The 18,615-nt window shown below is 47.5% G+C and overlaps 1 protein-coding gene across 1 annotated transcript in view; it reads left to right on the top strand.

Annotated features, from left to right (window-relative positions):
- Window positions 1-9,039: 9,039 nt before the first annotated feature.
- JAZF1 (JAZF zinc finger 1) overlaps window positions 9,040-18,615 on the top strand; it is a 641,974-nt gene continuing 632,398 nt past the window's right edge. Inside the window, exon 1 of the mRNA XM_086941708.1 lies at window positions 9,040-9,390. Coding sequence (XP_086797834.1) covers window positions 9,273-9,390 — 118 coding nt within the window. The 5' untranslated portion in view covers window positions 9,040-9,272. The remainder of the gene's footprint in view (window positions 9,391-18,615) is intronic.

Here is an 18,615-nt window from a genome sequence, read left to right as displayed (position 1 = left end):
ACTAGCCACCATTTTATGTAACTGATTTTCCATTATTTTTAAGAGTCACCTAGGCCTATGATAAAAACTATAGGGTCAAGGAGTACCTAGCCCCTGGGACATCACCTGAAAATTCCAGTGGACATAAAAAAACAAAGGTTAGGAGGCAGTAAGGGAACAAAAATAAATAAATCACAGGAGGGACCACCCAAAGGGCTGACAGGTCTAACACCGCAGGACTCCAAAGCTCTTCGATATACAGTAGCCTCGGATCATTACATTGAAGGCTTCCCAGATGACCTTGACACTATCAACTGAGCCCTTATTACGAGGGGAAGAGCGGCTATTTCCTCTCCCAGTTCTGTCCTAACAACCTCATCCAGCAAGGCCGTGGGCTGCAACCGCCAGTGCGGCCTAGGGCTATCCCACCCCGGCATATGCAAATGAATCAGGACCGGGCTGTGGTCAGAGTATGTTCTGGGCAAATGTGCAGCCCGTTCCAGACCCGCAAGCAAACCCCTGGTCAACAGAAAGTTATCCAGTCGTGCTGATGTGCTTGTTGATGATGTAAAGTGAGTACCTTACTGACGAAGTGGGTAGAGATATCGCCAGCCATCCGTCAAGTCACCTTCCTCCACTATCCCCAGCAAAGCCTCCCTGGATCGAGTCTTGTACAGTGCGACCTCATCTGCCCTATCCTGTGCGGTATCAGTGCAACATTGAAATCACCCCCCCCCCCCATATGACATGTGGGGAGCCTACATCTACGATCTTACCCCATAGCGTTGTGAAAAATGTAGGTGTATCAACATTGGGGCATAACAGTTTACTAGGGTAACCGTGTCCCTCCCAAGAAGACCCCACACAATGATATAACGTCCAGCAGGATCAAGGGCCTCATCCAGACCCACAAATGGCACTGATCGCTTAATCAGGATAGCAGTACCTCTCGCGTAAGTGGAGTAGGAAGAGAAGAGACGAGTATTTGCCCATTTACTAGCATTTACTAGCAAATTGTGTGAGAATGTGGAGCTAGATGCATCTCCTGAAGCACTGAGATATGAACCTGATGACGCTCTAAATATGTAATAACGTTCCGACCCTTCCGAGCATTATTAAGTCCCCTAATATTCCAGGACAGAAGTCTCAACTGTGATTCTTTCCCTGTCCCTGCCATACCTCGAAATATGGTGTGTATATGTGGTGTGCTGTATAGACATTGTTATGACTACCTCTCCATCGGATAATCAGACCCCTAGATGGAACAAAAGGGGTATTCCCATTGGGGTAACCATCTAGATGGCACACGTCGACCCTGCTGGTAATGAGGGAATCCTCAGGTCGTAGCGATTCCCAATATTAGCAGGGGTGTCTGGCATACCAGGAGAACGTTAGCCTTAAACCCCTCAGTAAACCAATCTTTTGTATATTAAGATACAAATGGCATAAACTATCAGTCAGCATAACAAATATTCACTCCAAGACTGTAATGAATATTTGTTATGCTGAACGTTATTTGGTCTACTTTGCGCTTCGATATCCTCATTCTTGGCGTCTATGATGCGCATGAGTTTGTCCATTTGGGTGACTGCTTTTTTTAGTTGCTCAGTGACATCCTCAGAGTCAGATATGCGCTGTTCGGCCTCCTTGAGTCGGACCTCGTGAGTATCCAGCTTATGCGCTATACTGTCCATTCGGGTCTTAACCGTATCTACCTTGTGCGCTTATGGTTGCGAAGCCCTGTCGCATTTCCGTGAGGATGTTATGCAGTTCGTTGTCCGGACAATGAGATGAAGCACCCGCCATCTCTGCAGGTTGCTCCACCCCAACCTCAGGTGGTTTCTTGGCAGATTTTTTGGTTTCGAAGGTAAGGCGGGCTGCCTGGAGTCCGGTCTACCCATTTCGCCCGATACGGTTGGTCTCCACCAATGCCAAGTATATATGTGTACACTGCACCTAAGTTGAACAGCGATTCTTATGGATATGGGTATCCAGAGAGGGTGAGACTGATGTCAAAGTGGCCTTGCTATGTGTAGGCAGTACAATGCTGTGCAGGAGGGGGATCAGGGAGCTGCCACCAGTACCTTAGGGGGATGATTAGTAAGAATGTTGGGAGTACCACGAGAACTCCACTCGCCAGGTTAGATGTACAGAGAGGGCAGACCCATCGCCAGCAGCCCAACTCTATGCGTCGCAGGAACGCAGATCCGCCTGTCTCTAGCGTAGATGGTAAGCCCCGATACCATGAAAAATCCACTTCGCCTCAGCGCAGCCAGTATTGAGATCCGCTAGTTCAGGGCTAAAGAGTGAGCAGGATGTAGAGAGCAGCCTCGAATCTCTCCGTGCCTCTGGGATGGCAGAGCCCGCAAACCGATCAAGTCATCTCAGCATCCGCCGCCATTTTGCGATACCCCCAGAGGTAATGGCCGTCCGCCACAGTACAGAACAAAGATGTCTGAAAAGTAGAAAATGCCCCTGCAACACCACCGCTGAGCGATATCCTCCATAGATAGTAGCCACCACAAAGGAACACCCGACAGCACTCAGGAGGCGAGCGCGAAGAAGGCTACGTCCCAGGCGTGGCAAACACAGACCCCGGTTGGCAGAGGAGTATTGTGGTAGCTTTCACCGGTTCACCAAACAGTAGGAAGTTTCACCAGCCGACGAAGGTAAGCGGCGTGGGCAGGGACTCAGTGAGTTCCTCTACAGGGGCAATGCAATAACCACCCGACAGTTTATGATATCCCGTTCGTGGTCACCGCTGCCATTTTGGCGACGTGGCCCACCTCTAGATCAGGACTGCACCACCTTACTTGCAGGCTGGTTCCAGGGCAGACAGCACTCAATGGGGGCCGTCGGAGTATGCAGAAGCCCCCCGCAGCAACTTCAGCTGATCGTCAGGCAGGGCCACCCAGTCTCACTCCGCCTCGGGTTCGCAGCCCGCACACCACAGTACAGCCACGGCACTTGCGTTGTCTTAGCCGCCGGGGTCAGGCTCCACTGTCTCTGCAAGCCAGTCCCGCACCGCTCAACGAGAGGGTGATATGCAGCTCGTGCTACGCTCCTCGCCACAAACCTGCAGCACGTTGGTATCTCCAAGCCTTTAGCCAGATGTATCAACTCGTTTTACATGTTGAAAGGGACATTAAGCCCAGGATAAATAAAGGATCAGCAGCCGGCCAGCGGGAGCCTCAGAAAACCGCGGCCATTCCGCTCGTGCGCCACCTAGCGCCCCCCAGTGCTGCGCAAATTGTAAATGCCCAAATGAGCTCTGATCCATTTATGAATATTAAGAATGTAGCAGTAAACCCACTTTTGGGTTTACTGCTGTATCAAAGAATAGAAAAAATCTGGTAATACTAGTATCAAAAGGCTTATGCTAATTGTCAAGGGAAGGGCACACTGGTTCTCCCACAACACCATGGTAGATGCAGTTAACAGCGTTTCATAAATACTCACAAGTAGAAAATTGTCATAATTATTGGCGGAGCTAGGGCTTGCACTTTGGACATGTGTTTGGGGTTGTTATTCGTTTTCAGCAGAAAGCAACAAGCAGTTTTGAAGGTGCTTGAAGATGTGCTTATAGTTTATCAGATAAAGCAGCACTTCTCAGTGGCGTAGCGATGAGGGGGGGGGCTGAGTAGCAGTTCCCCCTGGTGCCCATTTTTAGGCACATACATAAGGATTGCAAAATTGTAAAAGAAAAGTGGAAGGATAATTGCCTGCCCAGGGCGCTAGCAACCCACCCTATGCCTCTGCTACTACTAAGCATGTAGGTTCATTCTATGGCCTGTAAACTAATTGATTCCTGGGGGAGTTTGACCGTCAAGAGGCTAGAGCACGCTAACAGCTTGATTCAAGGAGTGCCTGAAGGGCATTTCTAGATAAATAAATAGTAATTGCCTGAAATTAAATGCAGACAAGATGGAGGTCCTATTTTTAAGTCAAGCTCCCCCTCCCCCGGCGTGCCTCTAGTGGCCTGCAGTACTAGGGTCACCAACAGTCCCGTCGAAGACTGCAAGAAATCTAGGCATCAAGTGGGAAACAGATCTATCTTTTATGGCTCAAGTACGTCAGATCTCTTCAGCGTGCTTTGGGAAGGTGAGAATCATACGGAAATTCCTGTACTTACTGCTGGAGGACAGCTGCAGGATCATAGCCCATGCGCTGGTGACTTCTCAATTGGACTACGTCAACAGTCTATATCTGGGGCTGCCAGCCTACCTGTTTATAGACTACAGATGGTTCAGAACACGGCAGCAAGACATTGGCCTTCTGAACCATCTGTAACATGGGCCATGTTATCTTAAGTTTAGGCTCAGCCCGTATTATCAGGCATGAACTCTGAGACCTAACTACCAGTGTCTGCTCTGTGTCCCTTGCAATGTTAAGTCTCGACCTGGGGGGGGGGGAGGTGTTTTGCGGTCAGGACCATTAAACTGTGGAACTCTCTGCCACCTCATTTGCGCCAGCTTGCGTTGGAACAAGAGTTCATTAAGATCCTAAAAATCTGTCTCTTTAGTCAAGGGTAGCTCTACTTGCTGGTTAGTCCTCTTCTGCAATTTGGCTACTCCTTTAATAATATTGGCCCATCATTGTCTGCTATGGATGAGGGAAGAACCTCGGCACTGATCCTGCTGGATCTCAGTCCGGCCTTCGATACGGTCTCCCATGGGATATTGCTATATCAGCTAGAAGAGATCGGGGTCAACGGCAAGGCCTTGGCCTGGTTCGCATCCTTCCTGACCGATCAGTCCTTCCAGGTCTCTAACCCCCCACCCCACCCCCACCGCCTCCTCCAATGTCCATCTTCTCGGCTGAGGTGTTCCTCAGGGATCTGCCTTGAGCCCCACTCTATTTAACATTCATGTCCGCCCCTTAGCCCTTCTGGCCAAAGCCCGGAACATGGCTATGGTATCATACGCCGATGATACCCAACTGGTGCCTACTTTCTCCAGCAATACTAAAGAAGACCAGGCGAAATTCCAAGGCGAACTTACGGCCATCTCTGAATGGATGACCAATAACTATTGCAATTGAATTCTGAAATTTCTGAAGTGCTTATGGTAGGTCGACACACCCACTAATCGATTAGCTTTTAGGAAAGATCTTAAGACATGGTTGTTCTGTCAGTAAACTCGTCCATCCATTTTGCTCTGTGCCTGTTAAAGTCTATAGCACCGGGACACTCTTTTGAGTAGCTGAGCGCTCTATAAAACCCCATGTAACATAACATAACATAACCTATGGGGCAATCAATGGTGGTCAAAAGCCCTGGGCACCCCTTCTCAGCGGAAAAGGGCGGTTAAGAATCTGGGAGTGTTGATGGACAGCACCCGTTCATTCGAGCTGCAGCTAAGGCTGTGACAGGCACCTGTTTTGGTCTTCTGCATGGCATACAACTCATTATGCATGCATGCATGGCTATTCAATGCATCCACCCGAAAGATGATTGTTCAATCCACTGTGCTGTCACGTTTAGTCTACTGTGTACTGCAATGGGCTACTTCTTGGCGCCAACAAAGCTATGATGAAAAGGCTTCAACAGGCTCAGAATGCGGCGGCCTGCACGCTTTTCACACTACCTAAACTTTGTCATACCTCTGACCTCCTTCGACGGCTTCACTGGTTACCTATTGAACAAAGGGTTCACTTCAAGACTTTATGTACCACACAAGTTTCTGCGTGGCCTGGGTCCGCAAATTTGGAGCGATCTATGCTCGGTGTATACCCCTGCTCTGGCCCTGCACTCTACAGACATGCACCTGGCCTGTGTCCCGCGGGTGTACAGGACCAAAGCCGGAGGGCGACCTTTCAAGACATTGGTCCCTGCCCTCTGGAATACCATCCCTCTTGCTACCCGTGGCATGCAAGACCACTGGGCTTTCAGGAAACTGATCAAGACATGGCTCTTTTCCAATCTCTAGCCTACTACCTTTCTGTCCGCCTCTACTCTGGCTTAGCGCTGCGACGCCACGTTGCTGGGGCAACTTATAAATGCTGATAATATAACATAACATTGACATTTTGCAGCCATTCTTGATGGCAGTCAAGGTAGCTCTATCTGGCAATTAGGGGCCCGCATTTGGCAAATTGTTGAAATTCTTGGAAGCATTCTGGCTACCCCTGGTATAGCAGAGGCCCATTATTGACATATTACTGTCATTTTTTACAACATTGTATATCCCTTTCATAACAGTGAACCATCCTTCATATATTGTGTTTATTTTCAACAATATTCCAGCTCGCCATAGCATTATGCTGGCCCAAGCATGACATATTGTTCTCAGAAAGGTCAACTTGTTCATCCCGCACATTGCCTACAAGATGGGCACTATTCAGTCAATTCAACCTCTAAGTCGCCCACAAGACTTTCTGGCATCTCTGAACAACAAGGAACCCTACTTGCATAATCCAATGCATCTAGACTCCCATAAATTTCTTCGATTTTGTGTGAACTATTGAAAAACTTTAGAATCCTTATTGAATGAGGACTTGTCCATGAAGCCACAGATGGAAGCAGTGACCTCCTTGTGTTATTTTCAACTCCGTAAAATGAAGAACATTATAAGGAAATATTTTACCTTCAAAACCATGATCCAGATAATAATGGCCGATCTTATGTCCCGAATCAATTATGCAAACACTCTCTAGCTAGGACTGCCAAAAGTACAGAATCAGAGGCTACAAATGTACAAAACAAGGCAGGTAGGTTGGTCGGCATCTGCCAAGATATTGCCACATTAACCCTCTGATGGGACATACATACATTTGAAATTTGATTTAGCGTGTGAATCACTCCCAGAGGAGTATCTCAGTGCAGTGCTACTTGGAGTGGGGAGAGCATTCTAAAAAAAAAAAACAAGTCTTCAGCCCCTTCTTGAAGTCAAGTCAAGTCTGAGGAGCGGAGACTTAGGGGGCGGGGTTTATTCCAATAATAAGGGGCTGTGCAAGAGAAGGATCTGCCCCCTGTCAAGAGGTACGTATACGTGGGCTAACCTGAAGCTACTAACGTAAGAACATCAAACATCTGTGGGGCAGATATGGTTTCAGTTGAGTAGACAGGTATGCTGGACAGGACTTGTGGAGTGCCTTATGTGGCAGACAACATTAATTTAAAGTTACATGCTTTCTAATCAGAAACCAACGAAGCTTCCAAAGAATCGGGAGGAGGGTGGGCGAGAAGGAAGATTGCAGATTAGCCGGGCAGCAGTGTTCTGGATCACCTGCAATTTGGACAACAAGGTCTCGTTTACTGAGGTCAGCTGAGTGTTACCACAGTCCAAGTGGCTAGTAATGAGAGCCTGGACAAGAGGTTTCCTGTCAGCGTCAGGAAACCAAGGGAGGGGGCTTTTTTGAGAATCCTCATGGTGGCAAAGCAGTTGCCACAAGTGGCATTTGCGTGGTCTTTCATGGAAAGTGATTGGTCTAACTTCAATCAAGATTTTTCACTAGCTGCTTAGGTGAAGGGGCGAGGCCAAGTTATCAGGGCCACCAATTGCCTGACTAAAGCTCTATAGCTAGCTCCCAGTTGCCCAGTGGATCATTTTCAAAACTGGCTGTGTTCATTTTAAATCACTTTAAGGAAAAAGTTAAACTTTTGTGTCTTCCAGAGTTATACACTACAACACAATCTCAGATCAGGCCACCATAATCTGTTAGCTGTTCCCAAATTTTAAAAGGAGAGGCCGGTAGGTGCCAGATTTCTGCGATAGCGCCACATCTTTAGAACTCTCTGTCTTCTGACATAAGAAGCATAACTGCCTAACCGAGATTCAGATCGCTTTTAAAAACCTGGCTTTTTAAAAAGGCTTTTGGCGAGGTTTTGATTTTTGGTGTCCCTTCTCTTAATCAGCGCCATAAAGCCTTTTTTGGCGTACGTGAGCTTTATAGATGTTGTTTAACATAACATTGTACAGGAATTTTCCTCACCCAGATTCGATAACACAAATGCCGCTCTTACTTCAGGAACTTGTATCCTGTTTTAGTCCTCCTTGGATCAATCTATTTGCTTCAAAAGACAATTTTCTTTCTTCTGAGATTTTGTTCTTTACTTCCTTCAAACAAGCCGTAAGGAATAGATGCCCAGTCAATCCCTTGGCTCCGAGAATGTATTTGTGTTTTGCCAATTTCCCCTAATTCAGGTTGTAGCATTGGAGTGTGGTGAGAAAAAGGCTGTGTGTACGTGTCTAACAAAGCAAAAACAACCGGAGGGATTGAGACACTGAGGCCCTCTATCCCTTCCACAGGCCTCAGTAAAGTTTAATATACGGTCTAAACAAATGTCAGAATTTAATCATTTTCAATATTAATCATTTACAACAAAATCACTTTTGTTACCGTACTCATTTATCTTAAATGGCTAACAACCGTTCACAATGCCAATTGTCCTGATTGGCTTCAGGTGTATGACAAGCGCTGTGTTATACATCTGGATGCATCAACAGAAAGATCAGAGAGGAACTAAAATACAGTGGGATGGCAAACTATAGTAATCACTTTTTGCCTGTTTAAGCCGCTCCCTTAATTACATAGTACCCGCACTTTTTACATTCCACTTGAAGCCATGTTCGGAAGGTTAGATTTGTGTCATGTGTACTTATGTTAGCATTGGGTAAAAGATGTATGCACTAACTAATGGGGGCTTCTATAGTGGGGAGCGAGGTCTGTGGAAATAAAACCTCGATTGCAATAAAAGTGAGGCATGTCCATGCAAAATGCACTCAGAGTGTACGTCTCGTTTATTTGGGACGCTGGTGGTGCTCTAAAAAGGGGTAGTAGGGCTGACCAACCAACACCTGCGTCGACGAACTCACCTTCCAGTGTTAATAATATTACTACAAGTCTCTGCACACTCAGACGAGTGGTGTGGTGGAAGGTGAAGGGCATGCACGTGTCTTAAATGCTCACAGGGCCCAGCGTTGTTCATTGACGGTGGCAGGGGACAGGTGGAGGCCGGCGCACTGCACTCGGAGGGATGCTAGTGAAGTCAAGTGACGGGGGCGAGGGGGCATGTCTGCACTGTCAGTCAGCGCCCTTCCCTCCTCCTCCTGCAGAGGATAGGTGGTGGGTGGCAGTTCCAGCTGTTCCTCCCAGCGCAGGCAGCGGCGGCGGCAGCCCTGGTCCCACCTCCTCCAGCTGCTGCCTCCTCATCTCCCATCCCCTCCCCCGCCCTCCCTGCGAGCAGCTCCGCCGCTGCTGCTCCTGTCACCGCCGCAGCCTCCCGTCCCTCCTCCCGGTCTGCCCCCAACACTCCGGGGCATCTCCCTCCCACCTCCACCCATGCAGACACCATGATGCCGGGCATCGCCGCCGCCTCCTTCTTCTCCAATAGCTGCCGGTTCGGGGGCTGCGGGCAGCACTTCGCCACTCTGGCCGAGCTCATCGAACACATTGAAGACAATCATATCGGTAAGTGACACCCGGCGAGGGCCCACCCACCACTACCGTACGCCCCCCCCTTTTCGTCTTCCGTTGGGGGCGGGAGCGCGAGCGTCCGCTGCACCCTCCCCCTGCGCGTGCGAGTTAGCCTCCTGAGCCCTAGGGGCGCTAACGGCGCGCCCCCACTCCACGGACATGGCCCCTCCCCGGTGGAACGGTTAACGCGCCTGGGAGAGACCATTGCATGCAAGGTTGGGGGAGGACGGGCCCACAGACCACTTCGGTCGCTTGGCTCCCCGGAGGCGGCCATTTCGCTTCCTGCGTCCTGTCACCGTGGTTGCTAGGTGTGGTGAAGACAGCGGTGCAGGAGGGGGGTTGATACCCCCCTCCGCACTTCGCCATGCCCCTCCTCCTCCCCACGCGTGTCTGTGACAGGAAGCGCGCGGCCCGAGGGGGAGGCGGCTCGCGCAACTGGCCACGGGGTCGGCCGGTGCCACGGCTGGCTGTCAGGGTAGGCCCTGCCTGAGGGTCACTACCTTAGCGGGGATGGGGGTTGGAGGTTCTTAGGGGGCGGGGCTGCACCGGCTCGCGAGGCCATGTCTCCCCCTCACCAAAACGTGCAGCGGGGGCGGGCGCATACCGTTGGCCGGAGTGGAGAGGCGGGACCATGCACAGGAGATGTGATGGATGCAGCCGGTGGGCTGGGGATGATGTCGCATCTTCTAATTACGCCTAGGGGGAGAAATGACAGTCCCACGTTGCAAAACTTTTCACCTGCAGAGTGTGTGCATTATATAAGTAAACAATCTCACACTCTAACCAGATCTCTGTGCTCCACTGATCAACTCAGTCACACGGGGCCCTGAATGCAAACATCCCATGCTCGCGCCTCCTGATGCAAACTTGTGCAAGACACACCTCCAAGTGCCTACGTCACACACACGAGCTCAGAAAGCACAGCTTTGGGCGCACACCTGTCTAAAAGTTGTGGGCTGCCTTGGGCAGTCCTGTACACGGCTAGGAATAGTCTTCCCCGCACTCAGCTATAAAAGCCGACCTGCCATGCTCTAAATTGACTGCACATGTCCTACCTAATATATACATCTGAACGCTAATGTACATCTTTCGACATTTTCTGCATGCACATGGTTATTAACCTACAATTGGAACTCACATGTCTGACAAGCAGTTTATTCCCATGCAGGTCTAAGTGCATACGTTACTCGCGTGCACATTGAATCCTCGTAGGCATACTTTTGCCACGGCGCTTAACAGTCCCTCAGCTAGTTGTTGTATTGGTCGCCGATAGAGGTCTGACTGCACACCCGCAATTTACAGTTGTAAATGCAAGCCTTTCATCTACTCTGGTTGAATGCACGCCTGTTCCTAGCAAGTCTCTAGATGCACTGACCTACATATAGAATGGGTTGTTCAAGTGACCCTCACAGTTTTGAATGGGTAACCAAAACAAACATCTGTGAATACTGACTTGTCACACACAGTTCTAAATGCACGCCTTTAGTCCAGAGCTCTAAATACACACAATTGTGAAAGTGCACATGGCTGACATAGATCTGATCGTACACCTGTTCACACACTGCTCAGAATGCACACTTCCTCTCCCAAACAGCTTTGACTGCTTACTTCTCCCAGCGGCAACTCTGAATACATGTATGCGCAAAAAATGATGTATGAATGCTTGCAAATAGTCAAACACCCTGGCAGTTACTCTAGGTAGCATTACAATCCATTGCGTTTGACACAGTGCTCCTCTAGGCAGAGGCCTATCTTATACAGATCAGTACTGACTGCTCTTCATGGAAACAGTCCATCCCAAACTGCCTGGGGGAGACCTCTCCAGAAGGGAACGCTACCCCAAACCAGATTAGGCCTTGTTAGGCCTAGTCAGAGAGGTATATGTGGGATCCTGTGGAACATTGAGCATCCAGCTACTTGAAAGCAATTGGCCCATCGCTTGTATGTCTTTGATACGTATTTATACAACACACTCTTCTGAATACACACGGTCTACACAGCTGTGCAGAAACACAGCTGTGCAGAAACACAGCTGTGCATTTTGTAATAAAGTACCTATTGTACACCTGTAATAAGAGATTGTATTGCATGAGTGCCCCACCCAAAGCTTTTAATATGCACCTGTCCCTTACACATCTGAATGCACATCTGTTCTGCAGATAGCTCTGAATGCAAAATATCATCCCATGCAGCTATGAATGCATACGTGCTTTGGAATTGCATTAAAAGAAAGTATGGGGACTGTGATGCTGCGCGTATTGTGGGTGGGGTGTTAGCATGGGGCGGGGTCAAAAGCATGGCTTAAAAAAACAAAATATTGTTATGTTGGTTTGTATAGCACACCAATCTCCGAGAGGGTATCCCAGCTCTTGGGCAAGGTGTGTGGTCCCATGGTGCTTATTTGAAGAGCCAGGTCTTCAGCTTCTTACAGAACTCAAGAAGTGAGGAGGAGGTTCTGTTGTGTTGTTGGAGGTCGTTCCATGTCTTGGGTGCGATACAGGAGAATATTCTGTCACTGTTTTTGGTCTTTCACCTTCACGTAACTACTTATAAAATAACAGTTTAAATGGAAAAAAATTCAAGTTAAGTTAATCAGTGGAAAATAGATCCTGGTTGGTGCAGTTGAGAATAGTGATGTGTATTTTAAGAGCTACAAGGCTCCAGTCTGTGTCTAAAAGCACTGTGAATATGTAAGTCATTATCTAAACGTGCATTACTCACAGTATAAGATAGGCTGCTACAAAATGTGCAAAAAGTTTTAAGATATAAAAATACTTCCAAAACATAGATTTTAATTATACCTTAGCTGTACCTAGTGCAATGTTTTAATTACTGTCTTTGAGAAGCACACACTTCACAGCTCAGCTGGTAACTCCCTTGCAATACCATTCATAAAGAATACATCTGTCATGAGGAAGCCTCAGGTGATTCCATCAGTGAAAGCCAATATCGGCTTCCAAGAGCCTTTTACATTTGCAGATTGACGAGTTGTGCACATTTATATTTCTTTCAGTCCAGCAGGCACCCTGGCAAGAAGGTTTTTTTAGCTGTCTTCCCCTCCCTCGGTTTCACAGCAGAGGAGACTCCCTGCCTAACATTTCAGCTCTGGCAATTAACCACCCTTGGGTGGTTGTCTTTTTGAGGACCTGTTTTTCTTAAATAAAGAAAGTACGGACACGTTGTGCCCCTCAGATCCCGCCCCTTTGACCACTGGATGCACACCTAAAAGATGCACAGCTCTGAATTCACACATGCTCTCCACATAGCTCTGGGTCCATCCTTGGCCCACACACAGCATGACATACACATCTGTGCCACTCACAGCTCTGACTAACGTCTGGCTCACAGCTCTGACCACAGATTTGGCACGCGCAGCCTTGATGATACACCTGTTGGACACAATACTGTTTTCCCATCTGCCCACATGTTCTCTACAGCTTCTACATGTTCTGTACAGTTCTGAATTAATTCACACCCACAAGCCATGAACACACGTCTTTCCAGCACTATTAAATGCACAAATGCGAGACGCATCTTTAATGCACAACTGGCGTGGACATCTCTGAACAGGCAGTAGCCTGCTTGCTGCTCCGAATCCAAACTTGTCTTGCAAGAGTCCGCGAAGCACGCCCGTTCTAAAGACATCTGTGAAAGCTCACGTGCCTGGTATACCTCAAAATTAATTCCCACCCATCTCACACACCACTTCAAGTAAACATATTCCGCGTAACAGGTCTGATTGGACAACTGTCTTGCACAGAGTACCACATGTCCAAGTGCCAGATGCAGATTCACGTTCATACCTGCCCCACACAGCTCTGAGTGCACACCGGCCCTACACGACTTTGAATGCACATCTCACCCACACAGCCAGCTCTAAATATGCACATCTGCTCCACATAACTCAGAATGCGAAACTGTTCCACATAACTCTAAATTCCTTCGTATTAATCTCAATGTACATGTTCCACACTCTTCTCATAATGCCTCGGAGTGCAAACTTATCTCGTAGTATTCAGAATGTGTATCCACCCAGAGCCAGCGGTCAATACGCCTCTGTCCATCATGACCACGGATTCACATCTGTCCCACCAAGGTGTCTGAGTGCATACATGTCCAGCACATCTGTGCACATATTTCACAAGTTGCTGTGAAAGCACCCATGTGGCTTGGGGGCACGCATATCTCAGCCTACCCTCTATGCACACCTGCTATATATTTCTCTATAGTCAGACTGTCTCTCACAGCTTGTGCACACCAGTGGCATTCAGCTCGGAATTCATATCTGTCATACAAATGGCATACCTCCAAATGCAGTCATTTGTATGTTTCAACGCTAACACCTGTCGATCAAAACTCCAGTCCCTTACAGATATGAGTGCATGCCTACCCCCACTGCCCTTAATACGTACCTGTTGCAGCCCACCTGCCAGTCACAGCTTTCATTGCACACGACAGACTCTTTAACCACTCAGTGCTTACTTGTTTCACACATCATTTAAAAACATGGACTCCCTTCAGGTCGGAAGGCACGCCGTTTCGCCACTCCCACATATAACCCCCAAGATTGCACAATGAGTTACCACTCGCCACAGAGATCTGATGTGATGTCAACGCCACAAATTAAACAAGGCCAACTCAGCCTTTCATCCTTCCAAAGCTGGTCCCAAAATCTTACCATAGAAAAGCTCTTTTTTCGCTGTCTTTAGAAACGGCATGGTATTAAGCGTATATAAGAACAAGCTGCAATAAGTACTTGACTATATTATCTCTAAGTGAGCGCTCCTCCACCTGTCTTCAAATACCACAACTTCCCAAGTTCCTCTGAATGCGCTTCTCATGGCACCGAATGCGCTGTGTTGCTCAATGCTGTAATTGTAAACATTTCTCAAACAGCTCTGTGAAGACTTGACTGCATTCTGCCTTTCCACACCTGCATTACATTTCTCTGAATGCATCTGCACCACTGTGTCTCATGTCCCCTAATGTACAACTGTTGTCTGCTCCAGTTCTGGACTTATTCAGGCCCCGAATGGACCCTTGCCTCGCACACCACAGCGAGTGCGAGCCTCGCCCTGCTCTGCATGCAGATCTAAACCAAACAGCTCTCAGTGCGTACCTGCCCCACGTGTATTAAATGCATTCCTGCCCAAGGAGTTTTGAATACACACTTATCTCACACAGCACTCGAACAGTTTCAAATTAATAGAAAATAGCAGATGTAAGTCTGCCAAGACGATTTGCCAATAGACCAAGTAACTGGCAAACTCTTCTCAGAAAAAAATCAAGTAGTGCAACATAGCAACCTTTATTTCAAACACTTGTGGATGTTGAGGTGTGCCTCAGAGCTTTGTATTGACGCCTGGCGCTCACAGCTCTGAATGCACACCTGCCCTCACTGCTCTGAATACATTCATTTTCTTAAGTGCTGAAATTACACACCTGTCCCAAACCAAAGCGTGGATCACTTTGCAGGTGTATGGCTTTTATCACACAGTGTCTCTCATAGCTCTGAAGGCACACCTATCCTACACTGCTGAGACTGCAGACATGTCCTACACACAGCCATGTATCCGCCAGTGAATGCTACCTGTCCCACCTAGATCTGAATGTGCACCTATTCCTGTGACAACTTGTGATTGTACACCTGAACCACACAACTCTTATTATAAACCTCCACACCTGACACAATTACAATTTCACAAAGTTGTGACTCCTCACCAGAGTCACATACAGCTCATTATGCATACCCGCTCCTTACAGAACTTGATGTAACCCGCTCCAGCATATATTTGAAATAGCATCTGGCTCATGGGTGACCCAAGTTACATACCTGGCCCGCCCAACTTTAAGCACATGGCTCTCAAGCAGTTCAGAATGCAGCCCTGTACTTCATGTCTCTGAATGTGCAACTGTCCTATTCACTGCCCTAAAAGCACACGTTTGCTACACTCTTTTCAATGCACATCTGTGACACTTCCGTAAATACACATCTGTGCTAACAAAAGGTCACTGAGAGGTATCCTGTTCCACATATAAAGGCCACACACAAACATGAATGTTTTTGTGCAAATGTGTGAATACACACATTCTTCGCCTGACTCTGAAAGCATGTTTGACTTCCTCAAATTTGAATGCACACCTTTTGCTCACAGGCCTGAATTCAGACCTCTCCCACATACCTCCGAAAACGCTTTACGGACCAAGCTTTCAATCGACACTGGTTTCGCTCACTTTCGAATGCACACCAGACTCGCACAGCTATTAATGCACAGCTGAATCATTAGTCTCCAAATGTTTTCATTTCTCACTCACAAATCTACATGCACGACTCTCTGACAGTCCTGAATGCAGAAGTGCCTCACACTTGACTCTGGTCGTGCACCCGTCAGACACACAGCCACGAGTGCACACTTGCACGGAATGCAGACATGCTCCCCACAGCTGTGACTGCACACACGTATCACAGGACTCCGTTGACACACTTCTCCGACATAGCGCTGAATGACTATTTCCCCGACATGAAGCTTTTAATGCACACATATACCTCACAACTCTGAATGCACTGTTTAGCATCGCAGTTTTAAATGCACATTTGTGCGCACAGCCGTAAATATGGCATTGCCCCATGCACAGTTCTTATTTCAAACCTGTTTCTAGCAGCTCCGGGCATGTAGCTGTTTATCCTTTGCATTCGAGCGTAGAATGTACACATTACAACAGCTGGATGGAAACGATTGAATTAGCCTGGACACATATCATCTTATACTTTTTGTGTGTCTTTACCAAACCGATAATGAATAAGGCCCAGCCGCAAAGAGAAACTTCAGCCTGGACAGCCAGACCACACACCACCTGAACAACAAGCCTTAAAGAACTCCTCAGTTTGTGCACTTATCTTGTGCATGCTTGTGAAAGGACTTGTGTCGTACTCAGAGCACTGACCCTGCACTTGTGTGTGACAGCTCTGAATGTCCCATCACAGCTCTGAAAACACACTTGCCCAACAGACAGCTCCTCCGCAACCCTGGCTCTCGCAGCCCTGAAAGCATACATGTCCTTTCAGGTATAAATGCAGACAAGTTCTATGCCCAACTGAATATACACAGGATCCATACAGGTCTGAGCACTGACCCAAATGGCTTTTCATGCACAGCGGCCACTCACAGCCCTGCTTGCACATGGCCTCACCCACACCTATAAATGTTCACCCGTACCACTCGTCGATTGAAGGAAGGACTTTCTTCCTGATAATCTGAATGCACACATGACATGACCCACAACACGTCGAATGCATAACCGTGTCACATATCTCGGAATACACACCTGACCTGAACACTTCTGATTACGCAACCGACGTCTAAAGTTATTAATACAAAACTGCCAGTCTCTGACCTGAGTAAAAAAAACTGCCCACCACAGTTCTGAATGCTTACCTGCTATGTCACACAGAGCTCCTGATGCTTACCTGTGGTATTGCCCTGATTTTATACCCATAGCACAAAGCTCTGAATGTACTCCTACTTGGATGTATGTCGTTACAACGCATGCTTTTTCCACGCATGCCTTTACAACGCAGGTTTTACAACGCAAGTCGTTACAACGACTTGCGTTGGGGGCCGCTAGATAGTGAATAGTTTAATTTACTATTCCAACTCCAGTCCCCGTGGATAGTAGGGAAGCTTTTGTATAGTAAATTAAACTATTCCCTATCCTACAGCGCCCTCCAGCGCAAGTCGTTGTAACGACTTGCGTTGTAATTTCTGCGTTGTAAAGGTACTGCGTGGAAAAAGTTTTGTTGTAAAGGATGTTTCTCCTCCTACTTACATACAATTCTGTAGGAAAAGTCGTGAAAAACTGTCTGCACACCTCTCACAAGTAGCTCTGAACATCCGTATGACCTGCCCTTAGGTCTGAATGCGCACCTGTCCCCAGAACCCTTAAATCGCAGCTGTTTCTCGTTGTTGGTGCACAGCTCTTCCAGACTCATCGATCTAATGCACACACATCTTTTGCAGGGCTCTGTCTCACAGTTCAGCTGTGAATGCAAGCCTCTGTCTCACAGCTGTGAATGCTGGTCTCGGTCTCACAGGTGTGAATGCAGGCCTCTATCTCACAGCTGTAAATGCAGGCTTCTGTCTCACAGATGCGAATGCAGGCTTCTGTCTCACAGATGCGAATGCAGGCTTCTGTCTCACAGATGCGAATGCAGGCTTCTGTCTCACAGATGCGAATTCAGGCTTCTGTCTCACAGCTGTGAATGCAGGCTTCTTCCTCACAGCTGTGAATGCAGGCTTCTTCCTCACAGCTGTGAATGCAGGCCTCTGTCTCACAGATGCCTGCTCTTAATTCTGTAGATATAAAACTTCTCTCTACTATTCCCACTCATCAACAAGGACATCTCTTAGACCCGATTTTTGCAAGTTGGGAGGGAATTAAGACCTCTCCTCCAATTCCTTTAATTTAGTCTGACCACAGCATGGTACCTTTTGAGATAATAAGAGAACCCACAAAAACCATATCCACAAAACTCCCTTCTCATAAACGTCGGAATTGGAAAAAATTCACCCCGGAACTCTTCAATAGCATGCTAGTTGAGAAACCCCCAACCATAGGTCACTCCTTGCAAGAGGTATGGGACAACTACGAATTATGGATAAGAAAAGCACTAGATAAAATCGCTCCCTGGACCACCAAACCTCCAGCTAGACAATCCAAAACCGCCCCATGGTTTTCAGAGAAACTCAAAATAGCAAAAGCCCAATGTAAATCAATAGAACGTAAAAGGAGGAAAAATTATGCACCTGAACTTAAGGAAAGCTACAGAACTGAACTAAAAAAATATCAGAAAATGGTTAGAGTAGAGAAAAGTCATCACTTCAAAAACAGAATTGAGTAAGCAGACAATCCTACGAAGGAGTTGTTTTGCGTCTATAAAGAACTCACAACTCCCACACGATTAGACACTCAAGATACATATTCTACTGAGATATGTGAGCAAATCGCTGACTTTTTTGTAGAAAAAGTGGAAAAAATTCATGCCACTTTTACAAACTCCACAACTCCTGTAAACAGCAATGTAGACAATATAGCCTCCCCAACACACAAATCTTTACTCACCACATTCACTACCCCAGATAAACAGGATCTACTGAATATTATCAAGGGAATACATTCAGGCTCCCCCATCGATGCGTGCCCACCGGAAAAAAGTAAGGA

Source organism: Lissotriton vulgaris, chromosome 10, assembly GCF_964263255.1.
Source record: "Lissotriton vulgaris chromosome 10, aLisVul1.2, whole genome shotgun sequence".
NCBI lineage: Eukaryota > Metazoa > Chordata > Amphibia > Caudata > Salamandridae > Lissotriton > Lissotriton vulgaris.
This window is presented reverse-complemented; position numbering and strand designations above follow the sequence as displayed.